At 37.4% G+C, this 19858-nt stretch overlaps 1 protein-coding gene across 2 annotated transcripts in view; it reads left to right on the forward strand.

Annotated features, from left to right (window-relative positions):
* LOC134670096 (sterile alpha motif domain-containing protein 11-like) overlaps nt 1-19858 on the forward strand; it is a 250446-nt gene that overhangs the window by 39053 nt on the left and 191535 nt on the right. Inside the window, exon 2 of one of the 2 annotated variants that reach the window (XM_063527785.1) lies at nt 5167-5272. The exons of the other annotated variant lie outside the window; for it this stretch is intronic. Within the exon in view, the coding sequence (XP_063383855.1) occupies nt 5197-5272 (76 nt within the window). The 5' untranslated portion in view covers nt 5167-5196. The remainder of the gene's footprint in view (nt 1-5166; nt 5273-19858) is intronic. 2 annotated transcript variants of the gene reach the window in all.

A 19858-nucleotide genomic window follows, 5' to 3' on the forward strand; every position in this document is an offset into this window, starting at 1 on the left:
CTTTGCCCATAGTTGTTATACATCCCAAAGTTAAAGCTATAGTGGTTTAATTCAAGCGTTGTCTTGTAAGTGTTGGGAAGAACAGTCCTGTATCAGCTTCATCGATATTATATCGTTATTTACAATATCGATTATCGATCGCGTGCTTCAGCGGACCTTTAACGAATTCATTTAATATCCCAGAGCAAGACGGTATTCTATGATGTCAATAGTTCAATCAAATGAAGTTATACGAGTACTTACTATTACTATACAGAGTTCTAATGAATTAACGAATCTATTTATCTATCTAATATAACCCTTTAAACGAGGAATTCTTGTTTATTTATATATAGATTTCGGGGATCTCGGAAATGGCTATAACGATTTCGATGAAATTTGGTATATGGGGGTTTTCGGGGGCGAAAAATCGATCTAGCTCTGTCTTATCTCTGGGAAAACGCGCATTTTTGAGTTTTTATATATTTTCCGAGCAATGCTCGGTCTCCCAGATAGTGTTATGTTATTTCAGAATGTGGTTATAAAATGAGAGAATAACTTCGATTGTATGGAGGCGGCTAGGTTCGTGTTACTTTTAGAAGTCGGTTAGAAAGACAAGTAATAAAGACAGGACGCGACACAGATGTCGAGGGTGGTCCGGCGCGCGGGTAATTGGTACCGCTTTCTACGATATACAGTACGGTGCGGAAAACTGACGGTTATCTTTCTTTATACGACAAAAAGTACAGAGGATACTAACCAATAATATTATACATATATACATACATATAATCACGCCTATTCCCCGAAGGGGTAGGCTGATGAGACCACGGATTTCCACTGATACGATCCTGACATATTATTTCTTAACAATAATATAATACTTATGCCAATTTCATATCTTACCACTTTACAATGAACCACGAAAATGAAAAGAAAAAGAAGAAAGTTTATCTAAGACGATGTAAATAAATAAACAAACGGGCCGAGTGCGTGTCGGACACATTATTTTCTACTTCCGAAGCGAAAGTTTTAAAAAGGGTTCATTCACATCATCAAAGATTTTTTTACAGACCTTAAAAGTTTCATTCAAATATATCTTATGAAAAATGTCGCCGTGGCATACGGACAAACGAACAGACGGACATGACAAACCTAAAAAAAGCGTTTTTGCAATTAATGATAGAGTCGATTTTAGAGAAAGGGCCTTTGCCCAGCAGCATGATACGCTATCAAAAAACCACGGCTATCACAAAAATAACATAACAGAAAGAGAATCTGGAACTGAAATCTTGAAGCTTTATTCCGCATCGCAACCTGTAAAAGCTCACGTGCGCTCGGCGTGCTTTAAAGGCGGCTGAAAAAAGCCTCATTTGCGGCAATTGAAGAGTGCAGCCGAACGGTCCCGGACGCACGACCGCGACACCTGGCTACACGCCGCCGGCATGGTGGACTGTGGCTGGTGAGACAGTACGACAACATTTTACATTTTTACTAATATTATTACTTTTTAAACGAGTCTTTTACCTTGAATCGAGGAATTCTTGTATGTTTATATATTTCGGGGATCTCGGAAACGGCTCTAACGCTTTCGATGAAATTTACTATAATAGGGGTTTTCGAGGCGAAAAATCAATGTAGCTAGGCCTTATCTCTGGGAAAACTAGCGTTTTTGAGTTTTTTTATGTTTTCTGAGCAAAGCTCGTTCTCCCAGATATTTTCAATTAACCTTCTAATGTGTGTGGTTGTCAAAATCGTGGGCTCAAACCTCGGTTGTGTTGTATAGAGCAATAAAATCGTGATGAAAAAAATGCAAAAATATGACTAAAAATTCGGTCGAGATCCTTATCTCCTACAGATAAGATGTTAATCAAAATTAGACTGAACGTTGACCAGACTTAATCAATAGGTCAAATGTTTACCTTTTTCCAATAAAAAAAAAAAGATCGCCAGGATAGAGCACTACTTGGTGGATCTTCTAAAAAACTAAAGCTTGAAATAAATTCAATATGTATAAATATGTTTTTCTATTAATAAATTACCCCGATTTACTAGCCCTCCTTGAAAAGGAAAAGGTTACCAATCGACCTTCCCGATTTCTTGTACATCGTAAGTATGAGAACTTAAAAAAATATACTAACTAAAATATTATTCTTATCTTTTTATTTTCTATTTATTTGGGACAAAAAACAGTTAACACACAGGGTTCAAACACAGAAATAGAGTACAAAGGATAATAAAGTGTGAGACCAACAACATCGTCCACAAATTACTAGATTACCTAATATCCTAATAGGTTAAGTTATTTACGACCTTATAGTTTCCGATTCAAACTACATACTTACTACAATTTATTTAGTACATGTCATCAATTTATGTATACAAATGAAGAGTGTTTTAGAAAAATGATAGTTTACTGTTATATTAAATCTACTGCGAAGTAAGTGCTGCGCGTGCACCGAGCACGCCTAGCGGCCATTTGAAATTGGAGCGCTCGGCCGCCATTTAAATTTGACCATTGTCACGAATCTAACCGGCGGTTTCTATAGGTGCCAACGGTAGCTGGCAGGTCGGCAGGTGGCGTAAATGACCGGTATTAGTGTAATGACAGTTTCATTGCTTTTGTCTTTTGTTTTAGTTAATTACGTGTGTGACATCTGGTCAAGTTTGAGATGGGCCCTGTTCTCTCTGGTTTGTAATTTACAGCTAACGAGGTCAGGCCCCGTAGACAACACAATACATGCCAATCGCTAACGCTCCGTAGCCAACTGTCACTGTCACATAAATACGGAAGAGTGATAGAGAGGCACAAAGCCATTCGATGGCGAAACGCAAGCGATTGTCACCTTGGCTAGATAGCCCCCAGATTCTTAGTCGTTTAACCCTTACTCTACGCATAGAATCATAGTAGGATTAGGTTTGAAAGTACTTACATATTTTTAATTTTTACAGAGAAATTGTCATGGAACTTATAACAACTAATACTTACTCAATTATACCTATACAAATCTGAATTTTATAACTAAGGCAAGTAAAGAAATTGAATTTTTGACTTTTGGTACCTACACTTTTTTTGTCTCGGCGCGCCCTTTTAACGCATGTTTTATCGCTGTTAACACAACGGAATGCGGATCGTTGAAAACGATACGATAATCTGTACTGAACTAGCAGAATTTTGCAAAAAATCGATCCAAATATAATCGAGTATTAACCCGACGCTCTCCGAGCCGTGTCATCGATTTTTACGCTGCTATGAATTTTCCGCACCCAGTTCTATTTAAGAGAAAAACGAACACAAGAAACCTACTTAAGTATATCAGAGATATTTTTTCCTCGTGCGGTCCATCTGATTAATTAAACTTTTTATCCGATTGTAAAGCAAAAAGGAGGGGTTATTTATTGGATAAGCTTTTGAATTTCTCATGTCAAGTGGTCTCTTGACAGTACCAGGTAGAAACTAAGTGCCTAGCTGTTTAGACACCTTGAATTCAGAGTGGACAACTAACTACTTGCTGCTTACTATTTATGCTTTTCACGGACCACATCAGCTGCTAGACAGATCACATTCACATAAGACAATCGAGGTCACAACACATAATTCGATGTCCAAATTTCCTAAAAGATGGCGCTGTTCCAGACGCACAAAGAAACAAAAATTAAGCTATAGAATTGTACCCATGGGCTGTTGCAAAAAAGAGTTGAATCATTTTCGTGAAAAAAAAAATCTATCCCGCCACCATCCCGCCCATCCCGCTTACATGATCAGATTTGCGCATATAAATGTTGGCTATTTTAAAGTTTAAATTTTCTATAAGTATAACAGTAGATAGTGAACACATTGGTGGGCCTTAAGATAATGTTACATTTTATACGTGTAAAAAACTCCTGTTACTCAACTTTTATTCAAAGTTTTTGCCATCCGTTTGAACTTGGACCGAATTCATTGTAAGTAGTTTTTAATGTATATCTGGCGTGTACGTTTTTGTTGATTGGTATCAGAGACAAGTGAATAATAAAAACCGTCAAAGTACAGAAGTAGTAGTCACAATAACCGTAAGTTATGACGTCATTATTTTCACCACACGACAAGACGTAAGAACAATGCAACTTTAAACAAATGAAGGCAGCATCGGTAATCTCCTCTGTATACATAATATGTCAACTTAAAGTATCACCTTTTAAAAATAAAAATTACGTTGAGGATAATGATGAAATAACTGCGTCACTAGCGCTTCTATGCCCGAACGCTCTTTTATACTAGATTCTTATACATCAACAATTAAATAGAAAATAGAAATAGTAATAGAAAATATTTATTTGGCGTAAAAAACATACATTAGGTAAATACAACATAAAGTTAACAATACAGTAAACATACACCAAATAGGATGCCGCTCAGCATAAGCAGTGTCAGTAAAGACACTGCGCTGGTTTTCAGGGCACCCAAAATTAAAAATTAAAAAATTATGAGGCACGCGACTTTTTATGGAGATTAACAGTCTTTATTACTTCACTTGTGTCTGTTAAAATGTGAATTATGTATGGGAGTTTTTCGAAACATTACATTTACGTGTGTTAATTTGTAATACGGAGCGTTTTTTCAATTGAAACAGATTTACAATTTTAATAATTGATAAGAATAGCATGAAAAACGTTGCTGTTTTATATATCTTCTATGTTGCCATAAAGATATGTAAATTTTATACTGATCTGAAACAACCAGGTGCTCAATTTGGCGTACCGAATCTACAAAATGCTAGGACACAGCTGTAAGAAAGACGAGTCCGGGCGGGACAATTTTTCACCCTATCATTTTTTGTGGTCAAATTGTCAATTTGAGCATCCCGTCTGGACAGGCTTTAAAAATTACACGGCACAAAAAATACACAGCTCTAATTTACCCTGCCTTTAGTACCTAGTGATGAATTTTGACCTACTAATGTAAAATATCAAAGTAAGTTCCCCAGCTCTCGCAAGTTTGCACCTATCTATGTTTAATTAGATCTCTGAGCTTATTACGATTCAGTTTCTCCCTCGCGAAAAATCGGGGCATCTAAAGGCTAATAGTTCAGTTAGGCCCGCTCGTAGATCGTGGGGATCCATTTTGACTAGCTCATGGAATAGGGTAGTTTCAGTTTGCCCCGCTAGCTCGTGGGGATCCATTTTGACCAGCTCCTGTATCCATAGGGTAGCGATGTCGCGGCCCGCGCCCGCGTGATGCTCGCCCCGCTCGCGCCGCGCCGAGAAGTGGACGCCGAAACGCCGGTCGTCTGGCCTGCATGGTGCTACTCAGGTAATTTCGACGAACACTGTTATCACACTGGTGTCGAATCGGTGTGTGACTGAGACAGCCCTTTGTACGTAAATTGCGATATTTCGCTCGCAGGAGCGGTGTGTGAAACCGCATTCGATAGGGCTGATTTAGACGGCGCGCGAACTCGCATGTGATTTTAGCTACATTGCTGACTGTTACGGTTACGTCCAATTCAACCGACGATCAAAACCCGCAATGTAATGAAACTCGCATGCGAGTTCTCGCATCGTCTAAGTGAGCCCTTAGGAATTTAATCACGTACCTGTCTGTAGTAAAATTGATAATTTCTTTGGGTTTTCATACACATATTTTAAATTTAATAAAAATACACATATGAAAAGCGCTATATACACTGATATTTGAGCGATGAAGCATAACGAATTAAAACCATATTGACCATATTTGCTCTTCATATAAAATATAGTTATCATAAAAAGTTAATTAATTAAACCAACAACTTACAATTCAGATATAATCATTACCCGATGCGAGATGCGAGTATCATCAGCTAATCGTATAAACAACTGGTAATTCAAGTTTACATTAACGCGGAAAGCCATACCTCACACAATATCGTGACAGCTGGGTCGTCAGACCATCCATTAGTTCGGTAAAGACGAGTCCAGTTTTCATGTCAACCATTCTAAAGAGATCCCTGGACGATCAATTTCGATTGTCAGTTTCACATCCCTCTTTATGTTAACTATTTTGATTCAAGCGATTGCCAATCGCCAATATGTTTTTGAAGAAAATTTCGATTGATATACCTAACCCACACAGGTGTAAGTGTGACAGGTGGCATTGCACGGGCACCCATACACAAATGTATAAGTTGCGGAAAGTTTCCAAAAAGTTGAAAAAGTTCTCGGAAATTTCTACAGGAAACAAAGGAAACGGTAATTTTGGAAACGTAAAATTTCGGTTTCCATATAAAAATATGAGAAGTTAGCACCGGTGCGTCTGAGCATCCGACTCGCTAAGCCTTCGTAATAACAACCAAGACCTTTCATTAGACGGTAGCATACCGAATAGTTAATTCCTCAATCACTCTACCCTAAAGCGTTGGGGCAAAACGAATCAATAGCCTCCTAGGGAAGGTTGAGTTTAAGTGCGCGTTTAATACGGGTTTATAAAAGCAGTGAAAAAGTGGTAGGCAATCAAGTGAAACTGGTAGTTAGCGAAGTCTAACTAAGCACGTTTATCTTCGCGCAGTGGGTGGCTTGAGTGGCAGGTGCGCATTTCCATACATCTTCCTTGCTCGCGCCGCGCCGTAGCACGACTTCGGGAGTCTCCGGATTTCGTGTACTGTTGGGGTTTTTAGGGTTCCTTACGCTACGTCTTACGTAGGCGAACAACGCGCGAACGCGGCGCGGCGCGGCGCGGCGAAATCAATCCTTTGATGCCCATAGAAGTGTCCTACGTAAGCGATCTCGTTGCGAACGCGGTGCGGCGCGATTTGCACGCGAATGTCAGGCGGCGCGGCGCGGCGCGGCGCGGCGGCGGCCGCTTTCGCCGCGCCGCGCCGCGCCGCGTTCGCGCGTTGTTCGCCTACGTAAGACGTAGCGTAACATCGCCCCCCCCCTTTATCTCCGAAACTACTGGGACTAAAACTTTGAAAAAATATACCAAAATAGTTCTTTAACTATCGCTGACAAGAAATCCTATTAGGAATGTGCAGTCAAGCGTAAGTCGGACTTTAATTTTTGGTCCGACCCCTACGGGTTAAAAAAAATCATTCACGTTCCACATAAAAAAAAATACATTGTTAAAAATTAGGTAATGTACCCTTGGAACGCGAGTCCGACTCGAACTTGACCGGTTTTTTGGTAATTTTCTTAAAGTAATAAAAAGTAGCACTTTAACTATGCACAAACTTGATACTTAGTAAGAATGCATAATATAAATTCCCTATTAAGGACTGTTCATTTTATTAAGCGGACACACAAAAAAGTATAAATTACATTTTTCTAATTCTGGAATCGCTTTATTTAGATAAATATAATAAAAACGGAAACCAACGCAAAACATTTTAATGTAAATATAGTATAATATAATAACATCGGTAAGATTTTCGTACTTTTACACGGTTGCGCCGTTCAAGTGCCTGCACATCAATTTTTGACACTTTTTGACAAGTTGTAAACAACATTCGTTTGAATTCTTTCAATATTTTAGCTTCTCATCTACCCTTTTTTAAGTGCATCTTCACATTGGTCTAGTGCCACTCGATGGAGTGGAGCTCCGGGCAATTAGATGAGTTGACTTGTTTTTGAACGAAATCAATGTTTTTCAAATTCAGTAGCTTCACTTTCTGACCAGCATAGTGGGCACTTGTCAAATCAGGCCGAAATGAAGAGGTGATATTATGCGTCTGATAGACGGAAAGTACTCGTTATTAGATGCATTATTTTCTGTAAATGTCGTAACCAAAGTTCATGTCGCAAAATAGAACAAACTTTTTAAGGCCACAGGAACCAATTGCCTGCCAGACAAGGACTTTCTTCATGAATTGGTCAATTTTGATGTTACTCTCCTCGTCGAATATATGATCTTCTACAACGGCATGGTAGCATCAGGGCCTTTGGTAACGTACTACAGCAACATTTTACGCATTTTCCGTTGTTCATTAAAATGCTACGAAATTTATCTTAATGTAAAATGTAGTACAGTTTGACGCTTCTATTTTTCGATTGCTTTCGCTGTTCTGTAATTCTTATGTCCATTTTTTTCTTTCTATGGGTCCATTTATTGTACATACTTCTTATATTTTAATCTGTGCCTACTCTAACGCCTGCTGTCTTAGGAATTTCGCGAACCGATAAGTAATTCATTGATTTTAACAGCCGCATGACAATACTTTTGTTTCTGGATTGGCCGGGCCGCTTCTGTGCCGGGATTTTGTAAAATCTTCAAGCATATGATGCTCTGCAAATGTTTTAATTATTTTATTCACGTTTAACTTGGAAAATTTGTACATATTTACGATTTTTCGCAGTGAATACTAGCCTGTGCATCCTTATTGCAGAACTAACTTGCTATGTTCCAAATTTGTTCGGTCCTTCGGGAAAAATATTTGACTATTATGGGAACAAATATGTAGCAATTGATAAATAAGGGATTGTTAATTATATTGTTATGAGCTGTACGTCAATTGATTTTAAATTCGCCGATTAAAAGAGGTGTAAGAGTGTCCGCTTAGTAAACTGAACAGTCCTTAGCTTCTATACTTGACGTAGAATCTCGCATGAAAATTTAGTGTGGTCTGGCTCTAGGAAGGTTATCACTGCCTCAGTAGATTCAGTACATATTTGAAAGTAAAGCTCCTGTCAGCTTTAGTTGGTCACACTCTGAATTACCCCATTTTTCATAAACGTTTTTTTTTTCCTTTAACGAACTATTTTGACAACTTATTACCACTGTAAGATACATATTATGACTAACATGTTCAAGCCGTCTTCCTATGAAAAGATTCGTTCGTTTTACTGGCCTATAAAAAATCTCGTTCATCATTTCTTAAAAGCATGCTCGGATAATATTGAACTTCGATAGTCACGATACAATGGTGTGAACAATATGGTGTAAAACCTTATAGGAGCGTGAAGACGTCAATAATTCGACAATTACTGTAAAAGCGTGTGAGGCGTATTACAAATTTTAAAATGTGCCTTTGATTTGATATTTTTGATCGCACCGATAAGTATGAGTTGCATTGAGATCAATATCATATCTTCAAAGTCTGAGTGCACCTCTTGATTTGTTGCACTGTATCAAAGGTAGCTGATCGACTGTAGACGACGAGAGGAAACCGCGAAGTGACGAGTAGCGATGACCACGGCTATAACCGCGAAAATCGAAGTTCGCAAATTGCGGGCACTTTTCTCTATCACCCTAATTACGGCCTTATCGGAGTAAAAGAGAAAGATCCCCGCGATTTGCGAATTTCGGTTTTTGCGGTAGGCCCCCAGGTTTTGCTGGCGGGCGAATAAAAATAGTTCTGTAGGTAAATAAACGCTAGTTACCGATTTTACAACTACGCGTACTTTTCGTGTCGGAAAAATGTGGTGAGAAAAATAAATAGTCCTTATCCTTATATACCCATTGCGCCTACTTTCAAAGTTTTAAATTAATGCTGCCTATAATGATGTTCACAGTTAACTAGCTCCTAATATTTGGGCAATGCTCCAATTCAATTTATTGGGAATAAGTGGCGCAAAGTCTGTTTCATTTTAGTGAGAATAACCCACAAACATTTAGATAATTTTATAAGCACCTATTCGTTTTTTGTCTGAATTTTTGTTCAATTGAGCCCACTTTGAATCGTTAGGCGCGGCAGTTGCCATCACTTAGTGCGAGGGGTCACACGATTTTAACAGTTTCAAGCATTTTAATAAAAATAAAGCTTTTATACAGAGGTTTTTTTAAACATTTTCGATGTATTACCTACCTATATAATTTCTTTTGTGACTTAATATCTTGCAGCGTTGCTTAAATACATCATTGAGTACTTTAAGAGTAAGAGTTTTAGAAAGTAACAAATCGTCATTATTATTTATAAATTTATAGGGACACATTATCCCAATAAAACACACAGAAATAAAGATAAGATAACTATAATAAAACGTAATACCTACAACTACATAGTTGTTTTAACCAAAAACAATACAGTCAACTGCCGAGATATTTGCCCTACCGGCACCGGCACCGATGTTTGTATATTTAGTTTGCAGGGAATCTCAATTATTGAAAACGAGTCTTTTGATTTGAGTCGAGGCATTTGTCGATAATCGGGTAACATCTTAGCTATGGCCCTCGATATATCTGCAGCTGACTGTACTATTCAAATCGGTTCACGAAAGCGTTACGTTAGTCCGTCATGCGAATATAAATATCCTGTCAGGCTTCACTCCGCTGTCGCGTGGGTGATACATCGACAAGACCCGCTAGTGTGTTCCCCTTGCCTGCGCAAACGCAGAGTCCAGTTCTCGAACAATCCAGTGTATCGTGACCTCGAGGAACAGAAAGAAGTAATCAAATCAAATCTTACAAACTAAAACTATCACAGGTCTTTGCGTCTATTGCAGACGATTTATGCATTGCTGTTTAGGCAATGGGTTTGTTGACTGTGGAGGCCGATGCGTGAGCGGTACGACCTCCCACATTTTTGGCAGAGATAGCTCATGCCATCTGAGATTCCAGTCCCGGTTTAGTCCCGATTTAGCCGGGTGAGGTTCCGGCCGGGGAGAAGGCTATGCGACCAAGCCTGGTTTAATGCGTTAGTTAGCAGAAGGTGTCGCAGAAAACAAACTTTTCAATACTAAACATTTTAAAAGCTAACTATCATTTCTGCGAAACAGTTAGCTGTTGCTGTTATGAGAGAGCGAGCCTGTCTCTGTTTTAGCGTAGGCAAAAATGCTTCAGTAAGTAGAGGTATGATCGGCTATCCATGACCGGCTGTTCTCTCCTACAGGCCGCATTTCTCCTACGATTCTCGTGAAATTTTCTGCGAAAATATGGACTTTTTAATGGATTAAATATATGGATTTTTTTGTCGATTCAAATTATTATTTTTTATAAATGGCGGAGTTATAGATGTTTGAAGAAAGTTCCACACCCCACAGATCCACTATACACTATGTAATGACTATACGTAATCTAAGAGCGGACTGATTTTGTCAAGACTTTGACTCGCCCGTGCTCAATGAGCGATTGGAATCATTGGTCTAGTCTAGGTCCTGATGTAAATAGTGAGTGGCGGTGTCCATACAACTTCCTATAGTTGTCCATGTACATTAAGTATGATTTCGCCAGTATTGGGTATAAATTCTGACATAGACAACTCGATGTTTTCGAGAGTTTACCTTTCATAACACAGAACGGAACCAACGTAGCGATAATTTTTGATAATCCACATATCACCTTATAAAACAAAGTCCCCGCCGCGTCTATCTGTTTGTGTTTGTTCGCGATAAACTCCAAAAATGCTGAGGATTTTCATGCGGTTTTCACCTATCTATGATTGATTCTTGAAGCAGGTTTAGGTGTATAATTTGTTAAATCGTGCGAAGCCGTGTCGGGTTGCTAGTATACTACAAAACGTATGGTGCCATTCCAGCTGTTGAATTAGCGGCAACAGTAATTAGTTTGCACTACATTACGCGTCTTAGTATAAACCTTTGTCTATAATTCTGTATGATTAGATTATTATGACCTCTCATTATTTATCATGATACGTATTAGCCGACCGGAAGCTGTTCGGATCGATCAAATCACCAATGTCATTCCCAGGCAATTGCAGATTGTAGAGTTAGACCAAGAAAAGTCTGCAGCAATTATGATAGCCCACGCAATGCAAGTGTTATTCATACGTCATAAATGTCATAATTGCATAGATGTTTGACGTTTAAAATAACACTTGTTCTGCGTGGGCTATCAAACTTTTGTTGGTCTAACTTTAACTACCTTCGACACAATAATTAATTTGACTTTAAAATTAAAATCCGCCGTGTGGACCAGCTTTATCAAATCAACTCACATCAGGGTTGCCATGCCACGGCGCAATCCTGATTTACGAACGCGCGTTTGACAGACTTCTTTAACACTGAAGCGTCGTAACTATACATTTACATTATTCTAAATAGAATCTTATCTCGTTCCAATAAAGTATAAAATAGTAGATTGCTTGTTGGTGATAGTTACGTTTCTTTTCTGGGAAAGTGCAGTTCTATATTTATGAAGTGGTGCGGCTGTAGCGGTGTGTGTACTGTGCACGATTTGCTGGTAGGATGCTGCTGTGTAGTGATGAGAGTTGATCGAGTCCTGATTACATTGTGAGGAATCTACAAAAAAAAGAATTATAAACAGTTTTTCTGCGTTTTGTTTCGATGATTATCTTTCTGATCACAAACCGTCTTTTGCCACAGAAACATAAACTGAGTTTTCTACAATTTTTCGGAACTAATATTTGTACGGAACAAGGCTTTTCACATGCGTGGAAATTTCCCTTTTAAATTTCTTAGTATCTTTTGATATGAAGTGTGTATTTTATAATTGCATTGCACCAATGAGTAGAAACTTGGAGGCGCGACTCGGAAACTGTCTCTTACAGGCGTTTAGCCACTTGTTACCGTTCATGTATAATTGATGTTTCATGCATTTTCATCTCATACATACATTGGTACTTTTGCACCATTGAATGGAAAAGAAAACATCACCACGTCCACTGCGTTGAATGGACTGATGTGTATTAACCATGAGACTTGAATTTTTCTAGTTACTTAAGTATAACACTACTTAATTTTTTTTTCTTATAACTTTTATATTTTATTCCTTTGTATGTTACTAGACATTTAAGGCCTGTGCACACCGGCTTGCGTGTGTATGACACGCCACGCAAGCGGTGTGCCGTCTCTCATAAGGATCTGTATACTACAACGCCGCACGCGCATGTGCACGTCACGCACACGCAGCCCTTGTGCACAGCCCTTTAACCAGTGTACTGTACTACCAAATTTCAAAGACTTACACAGTTTTGATATGTTTGAATTCGCCAAGAATTAATTTTGTATGTTATGGACACCCAGCTGCAAAAGTGCATGGCCATAAAACTATAAGTTTATTAGTGGTTTTTGAATAGAAAGCAGAGTAAATACTAAATAGGACTAGTAGGTTACATAATTGGTTGGAACCATCGTCCTCGTATAATAATGCAGTCTATTACTGGACTAACGAAGGCAGATACGGCCGGGCTCATTTGAATGTGACCTCAAAAGGTCTATTCGACATTTAAAATCGCATCTTAAACGGTGTCTGATGATATGTGTCGATTCTTCTCAGTCTCAGGAATATCAGGCATACTTCATTGCCTCTCGACCGCAGGCGCAGGTGTATTAAACTAACAGATGTAGAGTCCGTCTAAAATATGATTGCACCAACTTTGACATGGCAAAGTATGGACAAGTGCCATAAAAAATCATAATTTTCATAAAAAAATACGTTTATGTGACACTAGCACACTTTTTTGTTGCAAAATGTGTCCATAAATGTTTAAGATACGGTTTTTAAAGTTCGAATTGATTTCCAGCTTCGCTTTTAATACATAGCTCGATTAACATTGTATATTTGTACTTGTAATTTTGCGGGTCATCTTGGTGTGCTATTTATTAGCTTGTGAAGACGATCATGGTTTTAACTTTTAATGTCCAATACCACTGCAGGATTAGATCAACGAAAATGGGTCGCTTTGCATCTAATTCTGTAAAAAGATTGTATGGCTTTAGAATTTAGCTGTAGTTGTCGATGTTGTAGTTATTCGATAGGAAAACGCTACTTATACCGAACGAACTACATAATTATATGAAATATTATTTCAATGTGTTGTCTTAATTTCAGTACGCATTTCGCATGGGTTAATTAATCTTAGGTGGCCACTTACGAGCCTTCCAACAGTCCAAATAGCGTGGCTGCAATCCAATTTCGGTCCGTGAATGTCAATAACGTACAATGTTTAATATTAGAATGCCGTCCATTTGGATGAAGCCTTTGTAACGGCATCCATCTGGAAGGCTCGTCAGTGGCTTGCTAAACACATTGAAAGAGCCTCCTCTTAACTTTTCGCACTATTCCGAGACTTGAAGCGTTATAAGTATACTCCTACTTAATACAAATCGATAAAAATATTTTTTGTGCAGTATAAAAATAAATCTTCGAGTCTAATGTAATGTCACTAATGTGACATGAAACAACATTCTTCAAAGTTTATTCCTTGAAACAAAAAAACTTATCAGGATTAATTTTTCACTCTTACCGGACCGGATATACGACAGCTTACATTAAGAGGGGGCTAAAGCAAAATTGTAGTTATTATATTGATTTTTTACACTTTTTAATCACGGGCAAATGTCATTGAAACATTCACTTGGAAAGTAGAATATATTTGCGAGGATATATAGACTCTAAGCAAAACCTTAAAATTAATATTCAACTGTATATCGATTGGGTATCGGTAGCATAATTATATATAATATTAATATATAGATAATTTTAGAAAAACGGAGATATTTAATAAAATAGCTATTGATATAGCAAAGAGATTTGACTAGCATAATTTTAATCAGAAGTATATTCTTAAAGATATTAAGAAAAAACGTTCAACGTATTACGCTGCGCGCCATATCTTTTGTTCTCTTCTAATTTCCTGGCTTGACGCCCCCTCTTAAAGAATAGATATTTAAATGGTATAACAATATCTGCTAGCGTAAATCTTCGTCCGATTAGCATGAAGCGTGGGTGGCGCCACGCCTTCTCTTATTTATTATTTATCCAACGACATTATTGACATTATGGTTGACTTTGTAGCTTTGTCGTAACACAACAAAATGCTATGTTAACTGGCAGTAGTGGCAGTAATACCAGGGGTGCGAAACTCCTGAGATCGGTCAAACTCGGCTCCGCTCGGCTCAGCATTGCTCCGAGCAATTATTAGGGTTGGCACCACTTGACTACCTTCTGCGTGCACGACCACAGATAAGATAATCACTTGAATTTTGACAACCCTAAATAGCCGAAAGGGATAGTGTCATATATTAGAAAGGGATAGCATGATTCGACCCTGAACCGCTGTCAAACTTCGGTTTTGTAGGAAGTTTCCTTTCTGTACGGTAGTACTATTATTTATTCTGTGGTAATACTTAAATAAGTATACTGTGGAATAGTTGTTAAAAAGGCTATATATCTCTTCATAAAATGATTGTTATCGTTCAAACTGCGAACGCGAACTCACCAGCTGTAGATTGAACTCCCTGCCGAGGTTGTCTCGAGTCGAGAGACACAGTGTGGGGTTCGTCATAAAATAGTTAAAAGGTATAAAATGGTCGGTGATGCGCATGTGACATCTTGAAGACTTGAGTTGTAAGCTTCGTAAACTACGGTTTTATGTTTTACCATCAGACCATAGGTTTTGCCGTAAGTCAACTTGCTATACCTATTTGGCATATAAAAACAATCTACTTAAATAATATTCGAAATCATTATGAATCTTTGGTGTCTCGGAACTCTAAACACGACTATTATGTATGTGTGATGGCGGTTTGGCGCCTAGAGAAAACGCAGAAAAAAACAACTGAGGCTGCGGATGGGAAAATGTTAGATGTACCGACTTACGGACAAAAACTTCATCTCTATTTACGGCCTAAAGGCCTTATTGAAGGATAAAAACGGTGATTTGTAGGAAAATCTGTTCCATATAGATTAAGTTCTTTAAGTGACCAGTTTTTGCGGAGGAAGGAAGGAGTAATTCAAAGTTAGCGCAGTTTTGCACCAGTATTTTCTAAGAAGTTTTTCTCTCAAGGAAAAACAATGAATTCATTAGCTCAAGGAAAACAGTAGGTAGCTCATCTATAATGTTTTCCGCTATGAGTTCGCACAGTAGGTAAGCTACCTCGCAATATAATTTAACCCTAAAGTTTACAAATTTTAAAAATCTTGCATTCCAGCGGTTTCGGCTAAAAATGTTATATCCAAAAAATACAAAATGGGTGTAAAAGTATGTTCCAGTCATTGTCGAATGGTTTTTCGATTAGGTACCAACTGTAAGTTAGTCCAGAATAAACTGTACCCGATAGAAAATCAAATCGAAAATCGAAAAATTTAGCTAATTTAATTTGCATGCAGTGGGCGGTAGGCGCACCTACATACGTGCCTTTCTATCTGACTGTGTTTGTTAGCAAAATAAATAACATATTATATTTTATTCTGTCGTTATTTGAGAAGGTGCTACAAAAACAAGAATAACTTCATAAATAATGTCGTATGGGCTATTGTATCGGTAAAATAACCCTAATAACCTCAAGTGAACCCGAACATATAGTCATTACGCACGCGATTTCTACCTTTTTCATGTAAAACGACGTATCTACCGGTAAAACGTACCAATATATGGCCATTTTATAAGAACATATCAGATTTCTTTTACTTTGTAAAGTTTACGCTTTCGTGAGCAATACTAAGCATCGTTTGCAATCTTTTTTTTTCATATAATTACCGACAAATGGCGATTAATAAAGTAAGTGACCATTAATTTGATCTGACGTATTATGTCATTACTAGAAGTACATCTGTCATTAAAAACTTATGTCATGAAAAAATGTAATATCGTCTGTTGTCGGTTGGACTTCATTTATTTTGAATTATACAACACGGTCGTAATTTATCAAATCTTAAGCTATAACAATTACTAGTAGATATAGTCATTTTTATCGGGAATCTTAACCATATAGAGGAAAACATTTACCTTGGGTACTTTATTACGTTCATCTCAAATTATTTGAATTAAAAATGGCGTATAAGACAGATTACTATAAAAATGAGTCATGGATTCCAGCATTGAATGACGTTCATCCATTTTAAACGATACCGATTTACAGAAGCAAGTTTCCATCGACTTTTTTGTCGATAAAAAACCAGTCTTCGATTTTCCAAGTGAGAAACGATTTTATCGATATTAGCCAATGCAATTGCACTGTCGAGATAACTGTAACGATTATTAGGGCGCGCTCCAGGCGTTTTGTTTTTAGTCGCATACCGATCATCGATTCGAATAACTAGATTAATCGATAACGGTATCGATTTGGATTTATATTTTGTAGAAGTAATAAACAAGATTGAGTTGGTGTTAATATACGCTACCAGATTAGTGTACGCGGCCAATAACTGCCTGAAATAAATACTAGCTATAAATTATAATATTGGAGTGCTTCTAATACACATTTATTATATCCATCAGGTTTTAAGTTAGCATTAGACTAGGTTTTGTTGAGTAATGTTTTCTATGTTTAGCATTATTCAAACGTTTTGAAATGTTGAGTTTGATTTACAATTTGATTTGACAAACTTCACTAACAGAATAGGTACCACATATCCTAACGTTTCTGCACTACCTATTGTATCCAGAAAGAATTTCTGATGTCAGTACCTATCACCAGTTACTTACTTTTATTATTGATAAAGTCACAAGTCACACTCTATTTTCTTCATAATATAGTTTCTATACTCTGTATCTTTAGGTATTTAAATAAAAGTAAACAAAATCTACCCTCAAATGACTCCTTAAGCCAGTTGAGGATAGATGAAAACATTACATGATTAATTATTAGGTTAAAGTTAGGTCGTCCAGTGACTGATCCAGGCGGTTTTGTATTTGGTTCGTTAACCTATAAATGTTATAATTACCCGAAAATGTACGAATTGTTTGTTTACTTTTATTTAAATACCTAAAGATACAGATTATAGATATAACGGTTCATGAGTTACAGCCTGGTGATAGACAGACAGACGGACAGTGGAGTCTTAGTAATAGGGTCCCTTTTACCCCTTGGGTACGGAACCCTAAAAACTGACCAATAACAAGGAAAGTGGCCTTAAACACAGATGTATTATGCATCGATGGTCGCTCCGATTACGTCGGATGCATTCAATTAGAGAATTTGCGCTTTCACCTAGATAAGTGCTACCAGCCGAAAACATGTAATTACTCTGATTATCGTCCGATCGAGATATCTTAATTGCATTACTATGGCTTCACTGGGGTTCCGTGGGGTCTTTTGTCCTGACATGATGTTAGGTAATAAATTGATAAATCGTGAAGTGATAAGGACAATAAAGGATATGTTAAACATCATAGTAACAATGTCATTCTTTCTATAATTGGATATTTTTATTAAATAAAATAACGAGACTGATATATTTGGTGAGGGTGCCAAGTATGTATAATAGGGTATTTTCCTACTAGTCAAATCAGTTACTTTTTTAGAACTGTCAAAACGATTTGATAATATGGAATTTATATGAAACATTACATCGTGACGTCACGGTCAACTCACCTACTTTTTATACTTCTATCCGATTTATTAAATAGAACTTGTGTTTAAAAATAACTTTTATCTGTGTTTTTCTAATAATTATCTGGTGCTTTATTTCATGCATGGTGTAAAATAATTTATTTTAAATACAGTGTAACACCCTATACACGAAACGCTATGTGTCTCTCTATCACCCTTTCATATTAGTGAGATAGAAAGACAGCGTTTCGTCATCCTAAAATTTGCATTGGGCATTATTATTCAAAATTACTCTTCAAATGTTCTATTATTACCATATTGTTTTCAAATCGTCAATTAATAATATAAAATCAAACTTTTCTATCAAAGTACATATGTATAAGCTTGTTTCCATAATTTTGGCCTTGGGTGTATATGATTGTGATCTTGGCTAGGCCCCCAGTAGTGCTACGGATCCCAAACCACGTAGACTACTTCTCGCACTTGACCATCCTGCTGCCCGTCGACCATCAAACCCGGTAGTCCGACAGTGAGGGCAAAGACTTCAATATTTCGACACCATTAACCCACAATACGGGTAATTTATCATCGATAATAAGCCGGGCCTTAATTAAGTATTAACGTCAGGGCATCTGAGGAAGGAAATAAGGCCCGGCGAGAATAAGGTGGCGGATATTTAGTGGTTTTTTCGTCGTCATCAGCAAATATTGTTATAAAAGTTGATGATTAAAGGTTACTCTTGACGTAGGTATCTACTTAATTGAAAGTATGTTCCAATGTTTTTCGACATCCTAAGAACCACTACCACCAGTTTTTACATTGACGGATACGCTCGCGTCTAAGTAACTTACTTTCTATGCATCTCGCTCGTACTCGAGATGTATAGAAAGTAATTTACGTAGACGCGAGCGTATATGTCAATGTCAAAACAGGTGGTAGCCGTACTGAACAGCAAACCATATTATTAGAGTCAAAGGTTATTAGAGTTAAAGACCATTGACGGTACTTAAGAGAAAGTATAAAGCCAGAGGGGTATGAGATTTTTCAAATTATATGTACTCGAAATTCTGATAATAGGTATAACCATCCGGTCCTAAAAGGATGGATATTTAATATTATATGTTATATTTAATATGTTATTTAATACCACCTTTGCCATGCACATAAATTGTGACGTTCCACGGGAAAAGGTACCTTATGAGGGTTTCTAGTTTCGGAGATATGAAATGTTTTGTAAAGAGGTGAAAAAATGCTCAATTTTTTTTTATTGTGTGATCTGAAACCTTAATGCGTAACGTTTGTTTACCTGTTTTTATTTTTGTTATAAGTTAGTTATAAGCCTAGTAATGTCGTCTCAGAGTTTAGTCGAAAAGGTACCTTATGGAAAAAAGATTGAAAATTCCCAAAAAAACTAGTCAATACGGGAAAAGAAGTTTGGTAGAGAACTGTATTAGCATTCTGCAAAACTAATTTGATAATTTCAGTTCTGGTTGGGGCGCCCAGCAAATATTATAGCCGTACATCGACCGACATTACAAATCCAAGTAGCCTGCTATTATACCAAAGTTACTCTCGTCAAGTCTTTCTTAACTAGAATAATCTTCATTTGGTTTGGTCGCATGCAATAAATCAGCCATTGGTTTGCTGAAAAATGCCAATACCCGACGCATTACCTTATGGAATATCTGAGGTCATTGAACCTCAATGCCGCTTGTCTTCAATGGCAACCAAA

The sequence above is a fragment of the Cydia fagiglandana genome, chromosome 13, assembly GCF_963556715.1.
Source record: "Cydia fagiglandana chromosome 13, ilCydFagi1.1, whole genome shotgun sequence".
NCBI lineage: Eukaryota > Metazoa > Arthropoda > Insecta > Lepidoptera > Tortricidae > Cydia > Cydia fagiglandana.